The sequence below is a fragment of the Acyrthosiphon pisum genome, chromosome X, assembly GCF_005508785.2.
Source record: "Acyrthosiphon pisum isolate AL4f chromosome X, pea_aphid_22Mar2018_4r6ur, whole genome shotgun sequence".
Taxonomy (NCBI): Eukaryota; Metazoa; Arthropoda; class Insecta; order Hemiptera; family Aphididae; genus Acyrthosiphon; species Acyrthosiphon pisum.
In genome coordinates, this window is record NC_042493.1 from 55,888,233 (window position 1) to 55,906,752 (window position 18,520).

An 18,520-nucleotide genomic window follows, 5' to 3' on the forward strand; every position below is an offset into this window, starting at 1 on the left:
TGGTATAAAAGTCACTTTTTTTTCATCTGCTGCAACCCCCTTAAGTGTTCTAATTTATATAGTTAGGTAGTAATGAAAAGTCTCAGCCATTGTCTCCTCGGACAGTTAAACGAGAAATAAATTCAAGAGACTGCACCTTTCACTGTATTAAACTTTAAGATTCTGAGTGGGGCATTGAATGTATTGATTTTACAATGATGTGTCTGTGATCACAATTTGGGACGATAAAAGAATGATTCAATTTGCTTAAACAGCATGTTTTCTGGTAGGAGAGTGAATCTATTTGTTACATAGGGAACTAAAAAGTAAAAATTCCCAAAAGTTTTCAAAAGCGTCATGAATACTAAAAAAAATTAAGGATTAAAAGAAATTTGAGATTTTTACCCAAAACCATTATTTTATATTTTAGTGTAACTCTAAAAAAAACCACCGTAAATACATTAATTTTCTATTGAATGTTTACATTAGCAATTTTTGAATTATTGCAACTCATTTTGAGCTATTTATAGGCATCAGAACAGTTTTAGTTTATTCGTTTTTTCTTTAATCACTGTCAATAAAAAAAATTTTCACACAAAATCACAAAAATTGGCAAATTATTTTGAATTAGAAATTCATAAAATTGTTTGTATTTATATCCAAACTTTGAAAATTTAATATAAGAATCCCCTTAAGTTTTCCTAATTTTAACAAAAAAAGTGTACTAGGAAGCAGTGAAATACATTTGTGCAGCGTTGGACCTCAATGGACTCGGAAGTGAACTTAATCTTTTATGATGGTTTGAAGTTTGGCATTGGATATTCACCAATAAACTTACAAATTCTCATACAACAATTTTCTTATGTTGTTGTTATTCAAAAACTAATAACTGTAAGTACTTGAAGTTTTTATGAAATGTTTATTTTATGATTTGATAATTTTCAAAATATTTTGAATCGTTTTGAGTTATTTATAGACATTTGAAAAAAGTATTTGGAACAATTCTGTGAAAAAAACTGGAAAAAAGTTCAATAGTGTCCTCAGAAAATTGTTACATAAATTAGGCTTGTTCTTTTATATATACAAGGATTATGAAAAGAGTAAACAACTTAAGTGTACAGGTGACTCATAGATTTTTCTTGCAATATGTATATTAATATTATGTATTATAATTATGATTATGATTATTATTTAAAATTTAATTGAACAAGTCAATTTATTTTTAATTTCATAAATATACTTATTATTATATGAGATTTATTACAAAACAATTATATTGAATTTTTAAGTTCAAACAAAATTTGGTATTAAAAGTTCTTTCAATATGCAATATACAACTTGTACTTTTAAATATTTTTATAACCTTTTAAAATTTGATTTGTTAATGTGTAAATTATGTACAATAATTAGGAGCAGGTAAACTGATAATGTGTGAACAATGACCAATGGAACATGTCGTGTAGTTAGTTTTAATATAAAAGTAAATTGAACTATAAACAAGCTTAGAGGTAAGAACATTATCAGTGTTTGTATGTTGGTTTTTACAATATTCAAATTTTTAAGCAAAGGATGATTCTATTTTAAAATATTTAAATTTAAAAATGCTTTTAATTCACTTAAAAATTTAAATATCTTAAAATACTAACGTACAAACACAGTTACTTACAAAGCTTGCAACACAAAATTAGACTGGCTGAATGGTAGTGCCCTATATAAGTTCAGGGATTATTTTTGTAAACCAGAGACAACACTTATATTGCACTATCGCATTCTCTTAAATCAAATTTAGCTTACTTGACTTGGAATCCGAACAAGGAGAGCATTAATACTAAATAGAGCAATTAGTGTATTTACTTCAACAATCTTGAAACGGCCATAGTCGATAAAAAATACTTTAACCTAAAATTTGAATATTAAAAATACATTAATATTAGATATTTACTTTATTTTCCAAATAGAAATTATTACTTATGTAATAAAATAGTTATTTTAATTATGTAATACATATTATAATATATACAAATTATTAATTAATTTTTTAATTTAAAACCATAAATCAAATAGTACTAAACTGATAGTAAATTAGTTTTAAAATTTGAATTAAAAATCTAACCTTGTATTCAGGATGTAACAGAAAGAACTAACTTTTGGAATAATTTTTGTTCTAATCATTATTTTTAAATTTTTTTTATATATATATAATTTATAGCCACTTGCGCTACGCGTGTAATAGAAAAAAAATATTTTTATTTTTTAATACTGAAAATAAAAAATTTCAAATTTGATTTAAACTTTTTTGAATAAATTCAAAATAGCCAATTTGTGAATCTGGTTATAAGAAAGATTTGGATGGTAAAAACATTTATCTAAGTCTAGTTTATTTTTTACAATTTTTTAAGCTATTAATATTTTATTGATTAAATTAATTTGGAATGCAATAACTTTTTTAAAAATATTGATTTTGGAAATTTTATAACATGTGTATATTCTTAAAACTATTTACTAATCATATAATTTCAACAATTTTTGTCATACGTTTAAGTAGCATCAATTTTTTTTTTTCAGTTCTTTCTGTTACACCTGTATATTAATTTATAATACAATTTTCATAATAAATTACTTGATTATCATTGACGAAATATTCCACTTTAACTCTACCCTTAATGTTTGGCTCATAGTAAGCCAAATATGTCTCTTTATAATCAACATCTCTAGAATTTTTTAAACAAGGTCCCAAAAATTGATCAGTTGAAAAAAGTTTTTCAAGAGATTTTATTAAATCTTTATTAAACTGCAAATAACAATATCCAGCTTCCATTGATATTAGTTTAGCTTCTGTAGAATCAAATCTATCCTACACAAATAACAGAAAAAAAATAATGTTAAATTATAATTATCCTAATCATTGTATAACAGATAAACTGCCAAATATTTATTTATCAAACCCTCATCTACTAAAAGTTGCCATTTATATTTATAAGTAGGTACTGAACTTTTTTTCTGTATATATTAACAGGTGATAAGTTTATGGCAATTAAGCATGCAGATAAGGGTAGGGGATGAGGATAAGAAGTTAATATTTTTAACATAGCTCATCAATTCCAACTTGGCCTATAGTGACTACGAGGAAAGAAGATACAAGAATTAATATTAATGCATATTATGTATTGTTGGGGTATTTGATATATTTTTTAATTTATTTACTGGAATTAATTTTTTGAAACATTTTAAAACTTTCTTAAATGTTTAAAAAGGAATAATAACTGTTAAATAAAAAACATTCAAACAAAAAATTATTAAATTAAAATTTGTTCTTCATATTATGTTCACCAATAATAATAACTTACCTCAGAAGTAATGTTTGGTGTTACTTTTTGAAAGAAACTACTGATTATGTCGTCATTTATATTCATCTTGGTTTCCAAATCATATAGAGTCACGGTAAGGGGATGTGTAATTACACTTTCTGGAATTAGAATACACTTGGTTTCCAATAATTTATCAATTACAATTTCTTTGATAAATGGAAATTCATCAAATAGTTTCAACTTATTTAATACAGCTATCACTGCCTGAAAAACATCAAGTAATCAATTGGAATATAAGTAAGTATTTAAATAATAGTAAGTCATAAAGTTATATTTTTAATCTTTTTTTTTTTTTTATGATCGTTTTATTATTATAATATATTAAGATTATATTTAATATATTATTACAAAAATCAATAAGTTCAACAACAATGCTACTTTTGCTTATGATACAATGCATAATAACAACCAATAGTTAGATTAATATTAGCTGGGGTTTGAACACCTTTTTTCAACCTTTTAAATTACATTTGCATTCCTAATAAGCGCCTCTGAATAATAATAAATAATGGAATAGATAAACGCCCTTTCAAAAAATTTATATTTATGACCTAAAATCTAAAAAATGCCAAAAAAATTCCCCGGATTTCTTTGGAAATCAAGATAAGTTTATGAATCGTTTTATTTTAAAAAAACAGTGTCCCTTTTGTTGTTTTTATATTCTTATTTTTTTTCATAATATTACTAGTATTTACTATAAATTTTGAATTTATTAATACTAAATAATGTAGAAAAAAATTAACTCATTGAATCCTTTAAATTGGGAATCAAAGTTCTTGTTATTTGTTACTAGTTAATAGTTAGTAAACTTATAATACTATTGATTAATAACCAACTTACATTAGTATTGCTATCTTCCAATACGACACAAATGCTTGAAGAACTTAACACAGCTACCACTTTTACAATTTTCTTGCATTTACTTTCAAGTATATACTGATACATTTTCAAGTTGGTCTGATCATTGTAATATGTAGGTATTTGTTTAGGTTGTATTGGTATATTGTACACCTTCATAAATATGATGAACAATTCAAATAAGGTTTCAAAATTGTACATTTTATATTAAATTAGTTATTAAATAAACATGTTTTTTTTTTATACTCAATTAAATGGATAGATAAATAACTTAGCAAATAACTTAGCAGATCACACATAAGTGCCACTAATATTTGAGAAAGGTTTTAATGCACTGGTCAAAAAACCTCGTATAATGAACTTTGTATTAGTTTTGCAAAATTGGTTAGTAAAATAAACTATCCGTAACCAACCCAAAAACATATTTATTTAGCCACCCACATCGTTTTCATTCAACATTCTCCCCAAAATGTTAAACATTTGATTGTAATTATAAAAAAAATTTAAATGTTATGTATTGGGTTGAATAAAGTGGGAAGGATTATGCGAGCAAAGCGAACAATTTTTTTAGTTTAACACGCTGGTAATTACTTTTGCCTCCCCTTTAAAAAACTGAAATGACACCATTGTACCACCTTCCAAGTATATAACAAAATATTTAATTCATCCCTCACCGTTAAATATCCCTGAGCAAACCTAAGAAGGAGTGTGTATTACTATTTCAAGCTTAAACCAATAAATGTTCAAAGTCCGCGACACGAAAAGTGTACCAAGACCCTTCACGGCTTCCCTTCCTGTTAACCATTGTTCTCAACCTATACCGCATACTACACAGCAGAACCACTGTGGTAAAACAGCTGCTAGGTCCATGACGGTCAGCGGCCACTCTTCGTGTCGCGGACTATAGTACCATTTCACTAAAATTTAATTTTAGAGAGAGACAATAAATCATAAAACCAATTCGTTGCATGTGTAAACTTTGTTATTAAAAATTTATAGTCTACCGTTTCATAAATATTGCATTTTTTTGTAAAAACGCCTGATAGTTCCAGAAATGAATCTTCTATTATAGTCTCACTTCTTGATTCTTCATTTATTATAGTCTCACTTTTTGAATTTTCATTTATTGTAGTATTATTTTTTAATAATTCTTCATTTATTATAGTCTCACTTTTTGATTTTTCATTTATTGTAGTATTACTTTTTAATTCTTCATTTATTATAGTCTCACTTTTTGATTTTTCATTTATTGTAGTGTTACTTTTTAATTCTTCGTCCTAAAAAATAATAAAAATTAATTAGTCATTTATTTTAATTAGGTACCTAATAATTATTATTGTGACTGATATTATATTGGAAAATTAACAATTATACATGGCCAATATCCATGTTCTAAAGCAGCGGCACAGTTACAATAAAAGTAATAATAAAAATTCTTCTCTCAGCTATAAGAATATTTTCAATCACAGAGCAAAAGTTTAAACATTATCAATTTTATTAACTATAAACTTATTCACAAATTTATCATGTCGATATTATTTTTTTTTTTCAACAATAAGCAAGAAGTAGAACAAATAAAAACTATGGTTACTTTTAGATTCTAAACTTTTAAGTTACAGGAAGAAATAATTTGCAACAAAAAGTTTTTGAACAATTTAAAGCAAACAAAAAATTATAATGCATACAGGAAGATTAGAATCCTATCATAACTTAAGATTAAAGAATGTCCCCAAACGTATATATTTTTAATTTTAAAGCCATACATTTAAAATCAATCATTGCCATAATGACCATAATTATAATTTAAATAAAGAAATAATTGGACTATCCATACTAAAACCTCTCAATGAATATTTGACTTGACATGCATGTGACATTTTGATTTTTTATCTATTAATATACCTTACATTGTATAGTATTGCATAAGTTTGTTTCTATCATACTAACCTTAACCTCAATTTGATAAATATCTTTTTTCTCATATTTTTGTAACCGGTCTTGAGCAGATACTTTTGGTCTCGCTTTTGGTTTGTCTTTTTTCTCGAATATTTTATTTTCCTGAAATAAATAAATATTAATTTTAAGGGTGAAAAAAAAGTACACAATGCTACTACATTTTTCTCGGTTTATACAACTGAAAAATTTGTTCTAAAACATAAAAGTTTATGAATACAGTAGTGGTTGTATTTTTCATTTATTACAAAGCTGTTAATTTTGTTACGACCTATAAGTTGATTTTTAGGATGTAGATAATTAAAATTATAAGGAAATAGTGAATATTGGGTACCTATATAAAGATTAATAAATCACTATAGGTCTGGAGCCTAAATACTTTAGGTATTGCTACTAAAAAAGATCAGTAGGTACAAACAAAAAGAAATTAATGTAGTTGTTAACATTTTATTAATACTGGCTGGAGTTAGAATTTGTTATTAAAAGAAGAAGTTTAATAAATCTTCACTAAACTAACACTATTTTTTTTTAAATGAAATCAATTAAATGTATTAATATGAGGTAAATGTACAAGATATAATATTATAAGTTATAAGAACTAGTATAAACTACTTTTCATTTTCCAGTTTTTATACATAATAAGTAACATACAAATTTTTTTTTTTCATACTTTTTCTGTGATTGTAAAAAAAGAATATAGTAAAGATTTTTCACAATTTACTAGATTCAGTTAAAACAAATTACATAAGTTTTGATTGTAGATACCATACTGTTGCTGATCCCAACAAAATGTATGGTGTGTTAATCTGGCCCATAATCTCATTGTGGAAAATAGGGGGGACTCTGCCAGGTAAGGCTTTGGGGATATCACCCCAGAAAAAAAATCCTTACCCCTAATAAAAACCTAACACTTAATATATTTATACATTTTCATAAATTAATAAAATTAATTAATTAATAACCAAAAAGTTGATTTGTGGACCATAATTTATGATTTTCATTTTAACGCCTTGGATTAGACAACAATTTAGGTGAAAATTTTTAATTTGAATATAATCTGGTTATTAGTTATTTAAAAATATTATCCATGTCATAGGTTTTACAGAATAAACATAATTTAGTATCTTAAATTGTGGTTGTTGTAGTATTCTGTATTGCACATAGTGTACAATATTAACACGTGATAATAATAATTAAGCATATTATGCAATAATAAATAAATGGGGTTTAAGCCCCTTCAAATAGGTTTATCAAGCTAAGTGTATGGTTAATATATTTAATATAGGTACTAACTACTCTCCTAAGCAACAGATTTCATTTTAAAATTACAAGATTTTATCCCTTTTTCAACAGTCTAATGAATATACTCTTTATTATACATAATAAATAATTAAACATTTTGATTAATAAATACAATTATACATACATATTTTATTTTTGGCAATCTAAAATGTTCCTTGATGGTAGGATTTACATCAGCAGTATGTTTTTCAAGCTTATTGACTGGTTGTCTTTTTTTTTTCAACCGATTTTGCTATAAATAATCATAAACACATTTTGAATAATTAATAATATGTTTAATTATATTTATTCAAAAACTATAAACCAAATTACATATTTATCTTGATTATACAAATAAGAAATTAAGTACCTAATTGAAAGTATAGTTTGTATAATTTTAACTATCAATTAATTAGATAATATATGGTTATTACTTATTATATAATACCAAAATGAGAAATGAATAAAAATTGTATAGATAATTCATAAAAATATGAATTAGTAAGTAATAAGTAGAGGTCTGATTTATATTCTCTTACAATTCTTAAAATATGATGTTTTTATGTCATATAAAATAGGCAATATATTCTCTTAATATTCTTTTAATATTAAAAAAAAAAAATTCAGTTTAAATTCAGTTTTTATTAATTTGGTTATGAATATATTTAATTTAATTAATTTTACAATAACAATTAATAACTATATATTGTTCCATGTATTCCGGTGTCATTTTAGTACACTAGTTTGTAAGAATGTTTTTGTATATGCTGAAGGACCGTTCGACATCAACCAATGTCACTGGAGAATATTGCAAGTCAGCTACCATAGTCGGTGAATAATTTTCGTTAAAGTACTATAGTAACACAGTTCGAGATAATTTTTACGTAACGCACTTTCATCTGGTATATGTTTGCCAGTGTATTTCTCTAAAAATGTACGAAATTAAGGAACTTGCATTTTATACCAAGGTATATTAGCTGCTACTAAGACTAAACACAAATCTTTGTTAAAATAATTTAAGTTGTTTTCATTGGAAGTAGCTCCTGATAAAAATAATTGTTTTGATGAAGTATTTAATTTACGTTTCAAACCATTTTTGTGGACATTAGTATGTACATGTTGTGTTACCTGTGATTTTTTGGTGCAAGGAATATTTCTGTCACAAACTTAACAAAAAATTGTTGGACCATCTGTCGTGAAAATCGTTTGTTGGTTATTGTACGACGAAATCCATTGAGCAAATAAACTTTTAAAAATGCTTGAAGTTTTCGGTATATTTGTATTTTATAGTAATATGAGACGAGTGGAAAGAAAATATTATGTAAGTAATAATATATCACACTCAGAAATCAACACGAGGCGCGATAGGCGACTAGTAGATGACGAATAGTCGTGACAGCTAACGAAAAACCCGATGTGGTATCGCAATCGATAAGGAATACCTGAAGATTAATTTTTATTAAAACCCAGAAATAAAACATTTAGTGAACATTGTATTTATCAAAGTGCTGATATACATGAAATATGTTCATTATATGCCGATGTTAGAAAAATATTCTCAAATATTCTCTAACGTGTTAAATATTCTTTAACCCCTAAAATATGCTTTTTTATGCAAAATAAATTTTTCCTTGTGAATTCTGTGTTTTATGAATCGTAAAGATTACTCACTCCCATTTAACTGCATAGACTAGAAACAAATATGTAAAATCATAAAAATCTGACCTCTAGCAATAAGCATTTGTTCAATAAAGACATAAATATTTATACAAATTAATTTGAATTACAGTTTATACTCTGTATTTGAATATTATAGAATATAAATTACGGGATAAATTACGTACGACTAAATATAAAAACTATGTTTTCATAATCTAAATAATTTAAAAAAATATATATATAGTAAAATGTTATAAACTTACCATAGAACTGTTGTAGCTATTGTACGTATAATTCAAACTCTTCGATGGTACCACACGAAATTTAGATTTTGAACGCTTAGACTAAAATAAATAAAAAATTATAAAAATAATAAAAATTATAAAAATGACAAAATTATTAGCTACAAAGTATACATTAATTATTTCAGTTGTTGACATTTTACATAATGGTATAAAAAGGTCTACCGTTCTTTTTGAAATGTATAAATGATCCATTGACCATTTTATTGTTAGAATTAGGACTGGAGTTTAAAAGAAACTTGGTGTCAAGAAAATCAAATTTTATGAAACTTTATTAATCTTTAAAAGATTTTAAATATTAGTTATAGCAAAATACATAATATAATTATTTTCATACTACCTTTTTTGTTTTTTGTTTATTTATCATCTTTTCCAAATGTTGAGTTTTTCCATCACTTACAACATGCACAAATTTGTTAAATCCATTATTTTTAATTTTGAATACCTTGAGAGGCTCAAGAAATTCTAACAAAGAGTTGTATCCTAGTTCCCGATACGGTATATGTTCACCAATTAAATTAAAATAATCAGCTGAAATCACAAGGGCTAATTAAAAATTCTATTGTTTGAAAAGATATAATATCTAGGTAGGTAAATATAAATTATTCAGTTAAAAAAATAAAATTTACAGACTATATGTATATAATTTTTCTAAATTTAAGATAAAATAAAACGAGAAATAAAACATTTATAAGTAAGAGCAACTATTTAGAACAAGATTTTATATAACATTTATAAAATGCCATAATGAAATCTATACATCTTACATCCATTTATACATCCCATCACAAATTTAAAATTACAACATTTTAAGCTATTCATTATGGAAATGTGTGTATTAGGCAATTATAATAATTTGGATTATTCCTATTGAAGAACATGGATTTGAGTATTTATTTCTCAAGTCATTTTTATCTTTACTTGAAAAAAATCAGATAAGTTTGAATGACTGTCATAGCCAAGTGTATGACAATGATGCAAATATGTCGGGAAATTATGTTGGTCTACAGTCCAAAATAAAATGAAAGTGTAATCTTGCTGTTTTTATTCCATATGTAGCCCATTCTTTGAATTTAGTTGGGGTTCATGCAGCAGAATGTGTTATGAAACCAGTAAGTTATTTTCAATATGTACTAAAATTGTATAATTTTTTTTTCGAGTTCTTCCTATAGTTTGAATATCATGAAAAAGCGCCTAGGCTCACATTTTGTTTTAAAATCACCTTCAGACACTAGATGGTCTGCTCGAACTGATACTGTTAATGCATTATGCAGTGGTTACAAGGTAATGTTAGGTGCTCTAAAAACAATTAAAATAGATAATAGATAAATCCTCACTAGATGCTAAATTTAAATCCATTGCTTAATTAATAAATTGGAAAATTTTGAAAATATTATTTTTACTGAAGCATAGGGTAAAATTTTATCATAAATTAATGAAACAAACAAAAATGTACTAAAAGAAAACTTCACTATTGACGTCAGACGTCAGTTCAAAATTAGGTATTTGATTCTCTAGCTGGTTTTATAAATGAGATTAGATACAAATTTTATACTTCTTAAACTATCCCTAGAAAAAAATTTTCAAATTCAGACTGAAAGATTGACACTAATGAACCAAGTAGAGGAGTTTAACATTCCCCGATGAACAGACTAACAAAATTATGTTATTTCATGGTAGAGAAAATTCAAAATAGAAACTTATACCTACATTAATATGCAGTTGCAAAACCATAGTGAATCATATAAATTAATAAATATAATGTTTGTATTTTACTACTTTTAAAAGTTTAAAGAAATAAAAGTCCATTGTAAAAAATTTGAAAAATTTAATCATATATATATTAATGAAAATGAATTAGTTTTAAAATGTATACATTTAAAAGTGTACCTATCTATCGCAACTTGAAAATTATGAATTCAGTATTTCTAGCATATACAAATTTTTAAAATCAGATAGATTAGAAGAAAAAATTCCAAACAATAATATTTATCATACTTTTTTTATCAATGATTATTAACAACTGTAGTGGGGAACATTCATTTTTCAAGTTAAATTTAATATTAAAGAAAAACTTAGAAGTACCATGAGCCATAAACTGTTAAACTGCCTATCTAATGAGTATCAAACGTGAACTATTACCAAGTTCAGATTATGAAAAATAGTTATAAAAAAGGCTAGGAAAAAACCATTCAACAGTATTTGAAGATTAAAAATGACAAATTTATATCAATACATACTTTTTATAAATTTAATTTTGACCTATAAAAAATATGTCCACGTTTTAATTAATAGGGAATAACTTTTTTAACCATACATTTTAAAATTATAATTAACAATAAAGAAACAGACTAAACAAAAATTTATTTTTTACTGATTAAGTTAAATATTTAATATCTAATAATAATGTGTTAAAAAATGCACCTATACATCATAATTTCAACTATTTAAGTATTTAAAGGTTTCCAAAATATAATGGGACCTGGGCCTCAAATAACCTTTAGACAGCTTTGGAAGCAATAAAAGTATTGATTTTGCATGTGAATTATTTTTTTTGTCTGCACTAAAATTCTACAATGTTTAACATTCAGGGTGATTTCTGGTAGAAAATTGGAACCAAGTACTTCAGAGATTAAAAGTAAAATTAAAAAGTAGTTGGTACCTACTTGGGAAAAAAAACACAATTTTGTTATTTTTTAATTATAGTAACCTTAGATACTTTAAATTATCACCAAATATTTATTTTAGCAATTTTTAGGCACAATATAGTTTTCAAAAAATGTTTTGCTATATATTGTGCTATTTATAGATATAAGAAATTTTCAATTTATGTACATATAATAAAATATTTATTTTTGAATAAAAAAGCTTGAAATTGAATGCTAGATATCTTTTAAGTTTTCATATCCTAAATACATTTACATTTTAAAGTTCAAATTTTTACAAAATTAGTTAGTTAATTGAAAATCACTTTCTAGTTAAAAATGCATAAAGATAATATTAGTTGTATTAGCTACAATTTGAAATTGTAAAACAAATTTCCTAGAAATAACTAGAAATTAAAAAAAAAAATGTAGCTTATATTTAGTAATGATTGATTTTCCAACAAATACTGACATAACATTTAAAATATAATAGGTACCAACATGTACGTAAATACTTACATCTTTATCATAGTCATATTAATATTTACATAATAGAATATGGACTGTGTATTCCCCACGTTCAGCCATGGGCTTACCAATGTTTTTTATACTTCCAATATTGCGAGAAAGAGATAGCTAATATACCTGCATATTATGATAAGACTCAAGTTCTGTACAATCTTTTTTGAACAATGTGGCACCTAAACTTCACTCTCTGTTTTCAGCTAATATCTTTAAATGTTTATGGTATTTATTTAATTATATCAATATCTATTAATTGTTAGTAACTACCTTTTAAATGAAATTACATTTCCTATACATGTGTTACAATATAAATCATATTATAATAAAATGACAATTTTTTTCATTTTTGTAAATGAATAGGTACCTAGTGTGGGGCACGGCCCCCAATGTTTTATAAGTTTAAAATATTATCCCCCCGCCCTGACATTCTAATGGATTTCTGTCTGTCTCAATGCCACTTAAGTATATCGTATATGTATTTAGTGAAAAAATGCATCCTACTAATCTATTTTATTTAAAATCATTTAGTTTGCTGATGGCTCATATTTATCATATTTTATATAAATTACCTATTATTATATGTTAGGATTAATGGAATCAAAAATAATTTTGTATAGGTAGTTTTAAAATATCTATCTACCTACACAACATATTTTCTTCTATATGTATTAAGTTATTCAAATACAAGAATCTGGTACAATGTACAATGTTATGTAAGTATAAAATAAACCTACTGTAATACTAATTATATGAGTTAATAGTTAATACTTACATTCAATGCAATTTAATTGTACACCACCTTTATTTGATGTGATGGTTGCTTTTAAATTAGAAATTATCTCACCAATTTCAGTTGGATTGGACATCATGGAAAATGGTGCAAAACGAGACTTAAATGTCAATTAAATTCAGTCTTCAGGGTTTTTTTTATGTCAAAAAATTCACTAAAATACAATTAAGGAGGATCACTAATTAACATTTAACGGTCAAAAACATAAATCGTAATTTAATAAATAAAAAATAAAATTCAATAGGTTACTCAGTTCATATAATAAATATTATATTCATATATGACATATTGGAGATTGGAATACTTACGACTTATGACGATATTTAAGATAAAAAAACAACGATAAACACGACTGGTTACGAACTTAGATATTATAACTAAAAAATTATAAAACTGAAAAATCAATACCAATAAGTAACAAGTTATAAGCATGCGTTCAATAAGCAAGCAGTGTTAGCTCGTAGCTATAGGCTATACCTACGTTACAAAACAATATTGAATAATATTAGGTTATGTAGTTACTATAGAAGTCGTTATGATGCCGTAGGTGTAGTAAGGCGTGTACGTCTCTGTGTGCAGTTACGTCTATGGTCTAAGGTCTATGGTTGCGTGTAAAATAAATAGCTGATATCAACAACTTGTTATATCTTTATCTATGGTTGTAAACATCCAGATTTGGTTCAAGTCACGGCTATTATAGATACCTAGTATCTTTATTAGTTTAATCGTGATTCAAGTCTACAGCTGCTTACGAGTTACAGCCTATGTCACTCTGCGTCTCTGCCACTCTGTGCACACGTAACGCGCCTACCGGAGATATGACCGTACAAAAGTTACGAATGTTACTTAGTTTATAGGTCTATGGTTACGATCCTCATATTACCGAGTATACCCGCCGCGGAATAAAACGATGACTGGTTGCGCAGACAAAACAACTTCCTCCACCGCACCGCTTGTGACTAACTGATGTTTCGGGGAACCAATCAAAATCCGGCTACGCGAAACGGACGCAAAACGGTCCGCCGCGCAGTCATCATCTTATTCCGCGGCAGGTATAGGTCAAAATATAAAATGTACCTACCCAGTTTACCCACCACTTTGTCATTGTGTGATGTAGTAGCACCAGGGGTACGAAACTCCGTGATCTGGCCGAGTCAGGCGATTGTGGCCTTTAACACGGTTCCAGGGGGGCGTGGCATACGTGAAATAGGGAATAGTAAACAAGCCGACCCCGCGTAACGTATCCGGCCATGGTCTTGGAACCGTTTTCATGTTTTTCGTAGGTTCAGACTTCCGAAAAACAGAGAAACGTTTACCGCACTAATATGATGTTAGACCCAAAGTCACCCATATTATGTAAACGTCTACCGGAACTTAGGCGGGATACGCTACGCGGGGTCGGCTTGCTTACCATTCCCTATTTCACGTATGCCACGCCCCCTTGGAGACCATGTTCAAGGCCACAATCGCCCGCAGTGGCGTGGTGAACGGTAAATTCAGAGGCAATTGCCTCTGAGATTTTTCTTAACAACTTGGCTGCAAAGGTTTTTTTTGAAAATTTCAATTGCCTGCCAAGAGATTTTATTTGGGATCTCAAAAAAATTACTAGTACTGAATATTGAGACTCCATATGAGATCTCACTGAAATCGATTTTAGTGAGATCTCCTACGGAGTCTCAATATTCGGTACTTTTTCGTCGGATTTGAAAAGTACAGTGTTGCCACTTTCAGATGGTGTAACAAGCATGCAGATATCATTACTAGTTTTTTTTTTATCAATTTTTGTTTGAATCGTCAAAACTGTTGTGAAGTAAACCTATGAAAAAACCCCGTGGCGGCAGGGAGTAAACTGGTGAGATCTCATACAAGAGCTCATGGCGGTCAAATTGTTAAATAGAGGGGTGGGTGGTAGCCGGTGACCCCAACTAAATGTAATATGATATACTCAATAGGTAGTTAAGAGGGTTGCAGCGTGATTCATTTTCGGTCGAAAACATAACTCACAACTTCAATCACTATACGCCCAATATAATGTTCCGATATTAATTTTGAAAGCAAATTCGAATTTGTCACTAAATTATCTATGCTTTGATAATTTCATTTTTCTGATTTTTTATTTTTTTTTACTTAGAACTTCACTAACAAAAAGAGTAAAAATAGAACATATTCATAATTCAAATTTAAATTTAAATTTAAATTCATTTATATACAATATGAAAAATGTACGAGAGTTAAAGCACAGTAAATTTAGGGGAGAATTCAAATCTGCTTTCAAAATTAAAATTGGAACATCCTATACTGAGCGTTGTGATTGAAATCAGAGATAGTATTTTTTGAAAAAAAATGTTTGTCATATTATAAAGCAATATATGGTGACATGTGCATGCGCGTAGGTAAAATTACAGACGTACATCCCGCGGTTACTGTGATGCCCCTATAAAACGTGATCATTACTACGAATTACGCAACTAATGTTCATTTACTTTCAACACAAACACAAGACCCAGATAAACAGAAATATAAAATGCCTAGTTTTTACTCCTTAGAATTGATTACGCTCCAGCCCCCTTAATAACGATCTGAAATATAATTAGTTATATTATAGTAATACATTATTATGCATTAATACTTGGGATATTTGTAACTTGCCTCTGGAAAATGTTTAGTTCGCCACGCCACTGATCGCCCGATTCGGCCAATTCACGGAGTTTCATACCCCTGGTAGCACAGACTAATGACTATGCCGTGATATATTATGAAATATTATATTTATTATTTATAATTAGTGAAATTTTGAATTTTCATAATACAGTTCGTCGTATTGTCGTAGTAGATAGTAGATACCTATATTGTAGTTATCGTATTGTGTACTTTTAGTAACAATGTAAATATTGTCAACTGACAACTAATAAATATATATTTATATAATAAATTCCTATATATATAATATATTAGATATACCTAAATCTTAGTCCGTGATATAGGTATTCCATAATCCATAGAGTATAGTACCTACCACATAAAATTCACAGATAATATGTATAATAAACATATATTTATTTTACATAATATCTGTGCCTTAATTATATCTTAATTCGTGAGTTATTCTATGATGTATTCAAACAAATTCAACACTGCCGACATTGAATTAATTAATAAACTACCATAATTCATATTGATTACCTAGGTACTCGTTCCCAACAACAGTACAACAACGATTACTACCACAAGCATAGACCTTATACTTAGTATAAGGTCTATGACCACAAGTCCAAACTTTACATTTCCCAAAAGTGAAGATACAATACAGACAAGTAGTGAGTACCAATACTTGTCTATGGTAACTGGTGAGTATGACAGCCGCCAAGCAAGGACAAGCGGTAAGTTGCGCATTGAAAATAATGCTTGATGATGGACTATTGAAATCACTAGAAGAGTGGAAGATATCGGGACTTCAGAGTTCAGAGTCACATCTGAATTTACCTAACCGTTCGTTTGTTAATAGGTTATTAATAGGTCAATTATCATTTACCAAATTCCAAATTTCCAAATAATTAATAAATGATAATGGATATAGGTAGTGCTCAACTTGGAAAAATTAAAGTAGGGGGCGTCATTTCATTTTTTTTTTTATTGTTGGTGCCAAAATTTTCGATGGCCATTTAAAGTCATTACCATGCCTCAATCGTGGGCCCCCTTTTTAGGGGGGCATGGGGGAAAATACCTCCTCTGTCTTTTTCTTTGCCTTCTCTGCCAATTGGGGTCGACCACCATTGTCCTACACCTCCATAGTGCTCTGTCCCAACTTCTCCAGCATTTTCATATAATTCTATATTCTATATAACCCGCAACCGCATTTTTTCAGTCATCCTCTCTTTCCTTCAATAGTCCAATATTAATTTCGATAGCTACCCCACTACCTCTGAATCACCTCTCCTCATCTATACTATAATATAATAAATTATGTCGTATACGTCGATCACGGACGTAGATACACAGATAAACAAACGAATATTAATATAAGCACTTTATTATACTCGGGTGCCCAGTGATAATCGAGTCACACAATTACCACACTATGACCCCTTTTCTGTCTTGACATGTTCTTTATATCTTAAACTTACAATCGAATAACTATCGAATAATATCGATTGTCCTATGATAATACTTAATTGTTATTATATTACATAATTGTTGTCTTAACCTAGTTCCAAGTAATATATTTAATGTTTATAGAATTTGAATTATTGGGGTATTCTACTTGTTACCTATAGTTATTTTAACTTTTATTAAGGGTCCTCGCTACGGTCATTATTTATGGGGCAACATTTAGGCAATTTCTAATCTTGTCATAGCCTCTCTCGTACGCGCATGCACATGTTAATAACTCGGTAGGTGACCATATAAATTTCACTACACGAATTTTACAAAAACATGCATTTGTTTTGACAAAATTAAAGTTAGTTAACGTTGTCTGATTTTGATTCAAAGCCGTTATAAATATGGCCGTTCGCTTCATTGATACAACAGATTAAAATATATTTTAAGTCTGCACTCTGTGCATATATTGTATATAATATTTGTATCAATATATATGACTCAGATACTCGTTTAATATGTTACTGTGCCGTAGCTAGGAGGGGGGTACTGGGTACGAGTGCCTCAATTTTTTTTTATGAATTATGATGTAGTTAAGTAACAGCTTATATGTATTGTTACTCTACAAAAACTAGAGAAATAGAAATTAAGTGTCTCCTGCCAAAAATGTTTTGGCAACGGCACAGCTATATAATTAGTTCGTTTTTTTTCACTTTTAGATTCTGAACGGAGTAAGGAAGCTAGTGATTTTACAATGGTGTTTACTTTTTTTTATACCGGGTGATTTTTTTATCATTGAACACTCATTATTTCAAAAAGTGTAAACTTTTTTGAAAATATTTTTTTACATAGTTTCAAGTCACTTATAAAACAATGTTTTTCTTAAAAAATTATATTTTTTAATATTTTTTATCCTTATAATTTTTAAAGTTTTTTACTTTTTTGAATGACAACATTGGGATTTAATTTTAAATTCCAAAGCAGAATATTTTTTTTAGTATTTTGATACATGAAAATCGAATTTCGGGTGAGTAGTTTATGAGTTATAAATAATCAAAGTTT

The 18,520-nt window shown here is 27.5% G+C and overlaps 2 protein-coding genes across 2 annotated transcripts in view; one reads left to right on the top strand and one right to left on the bottom strand.

The window, feature by feature from the left end:
• The window catches only part of LOC100569048, a 16,834-nt gene extending 2,596 nt beyond the window's left edge, over positions 1-14,238 (bottom strand). The window contains exons 1-11 of the mRNA XM_016807689.2: positions 13,669-14,238; positions 13,343-13,514; positions 9,741-9,931; positions 9,362-9,442; positions 7,585-7,692; positions 6,153-6,263; positions 5,210-5,482; positions 4,188-4,358; positions 3,327-3,551; positions 2,600-2,833; positions 1,774-1,878 (exon numbers count right to left, since the gene is read on the bottom strand). Of these exons, the coding sequence (XP_016663178.1) occupies positions 1,774-1,878; positions 2,600-2,833; positions 3,327-3,551; positions 4,188-4,358; positions 5,210-5,482; positions 6,153-6,263; positions 7,585-7,692; positions 9,362-9,442; positions 9,741-9,931; positions 13,343-13,439 (1,596 nt within the window). The 5' untranslated portion in view covers positions 13,440-13,514; positions 13,669-14,238. The remainder of the gene's footprint in view (positions 1-1,773; positions 1,879-2,599; positions 2,834-3,326; positions 3,552-4,187; positions 4,359-5,209; positions 5,483-6,152; positions 6,264-7,584; positions 7,693-9,361; positions 9,443-9,740; positions 9,932-13,342; positions 13,515-13,668) is intronic.
• A 2,475-nt stretch (positions 14,239-16,713) lies between these two features.
• The window catches only part of Bud13 (BUD13 homolog), a 12,572-nt gene continuing 10,765 nt past the window's right edge, over positions 16,714-18,520 (top strand). Inside the window, exon 1 of the mRNA XM_008188839.1 lies at positions 16,714-16,740. Coding sequence (XP_008187061.1) covers positions 16,714-16,740 — 27 coding nt within the window. The remainder of the gene's footprint in view (positions 16,741-18,520) is intronic.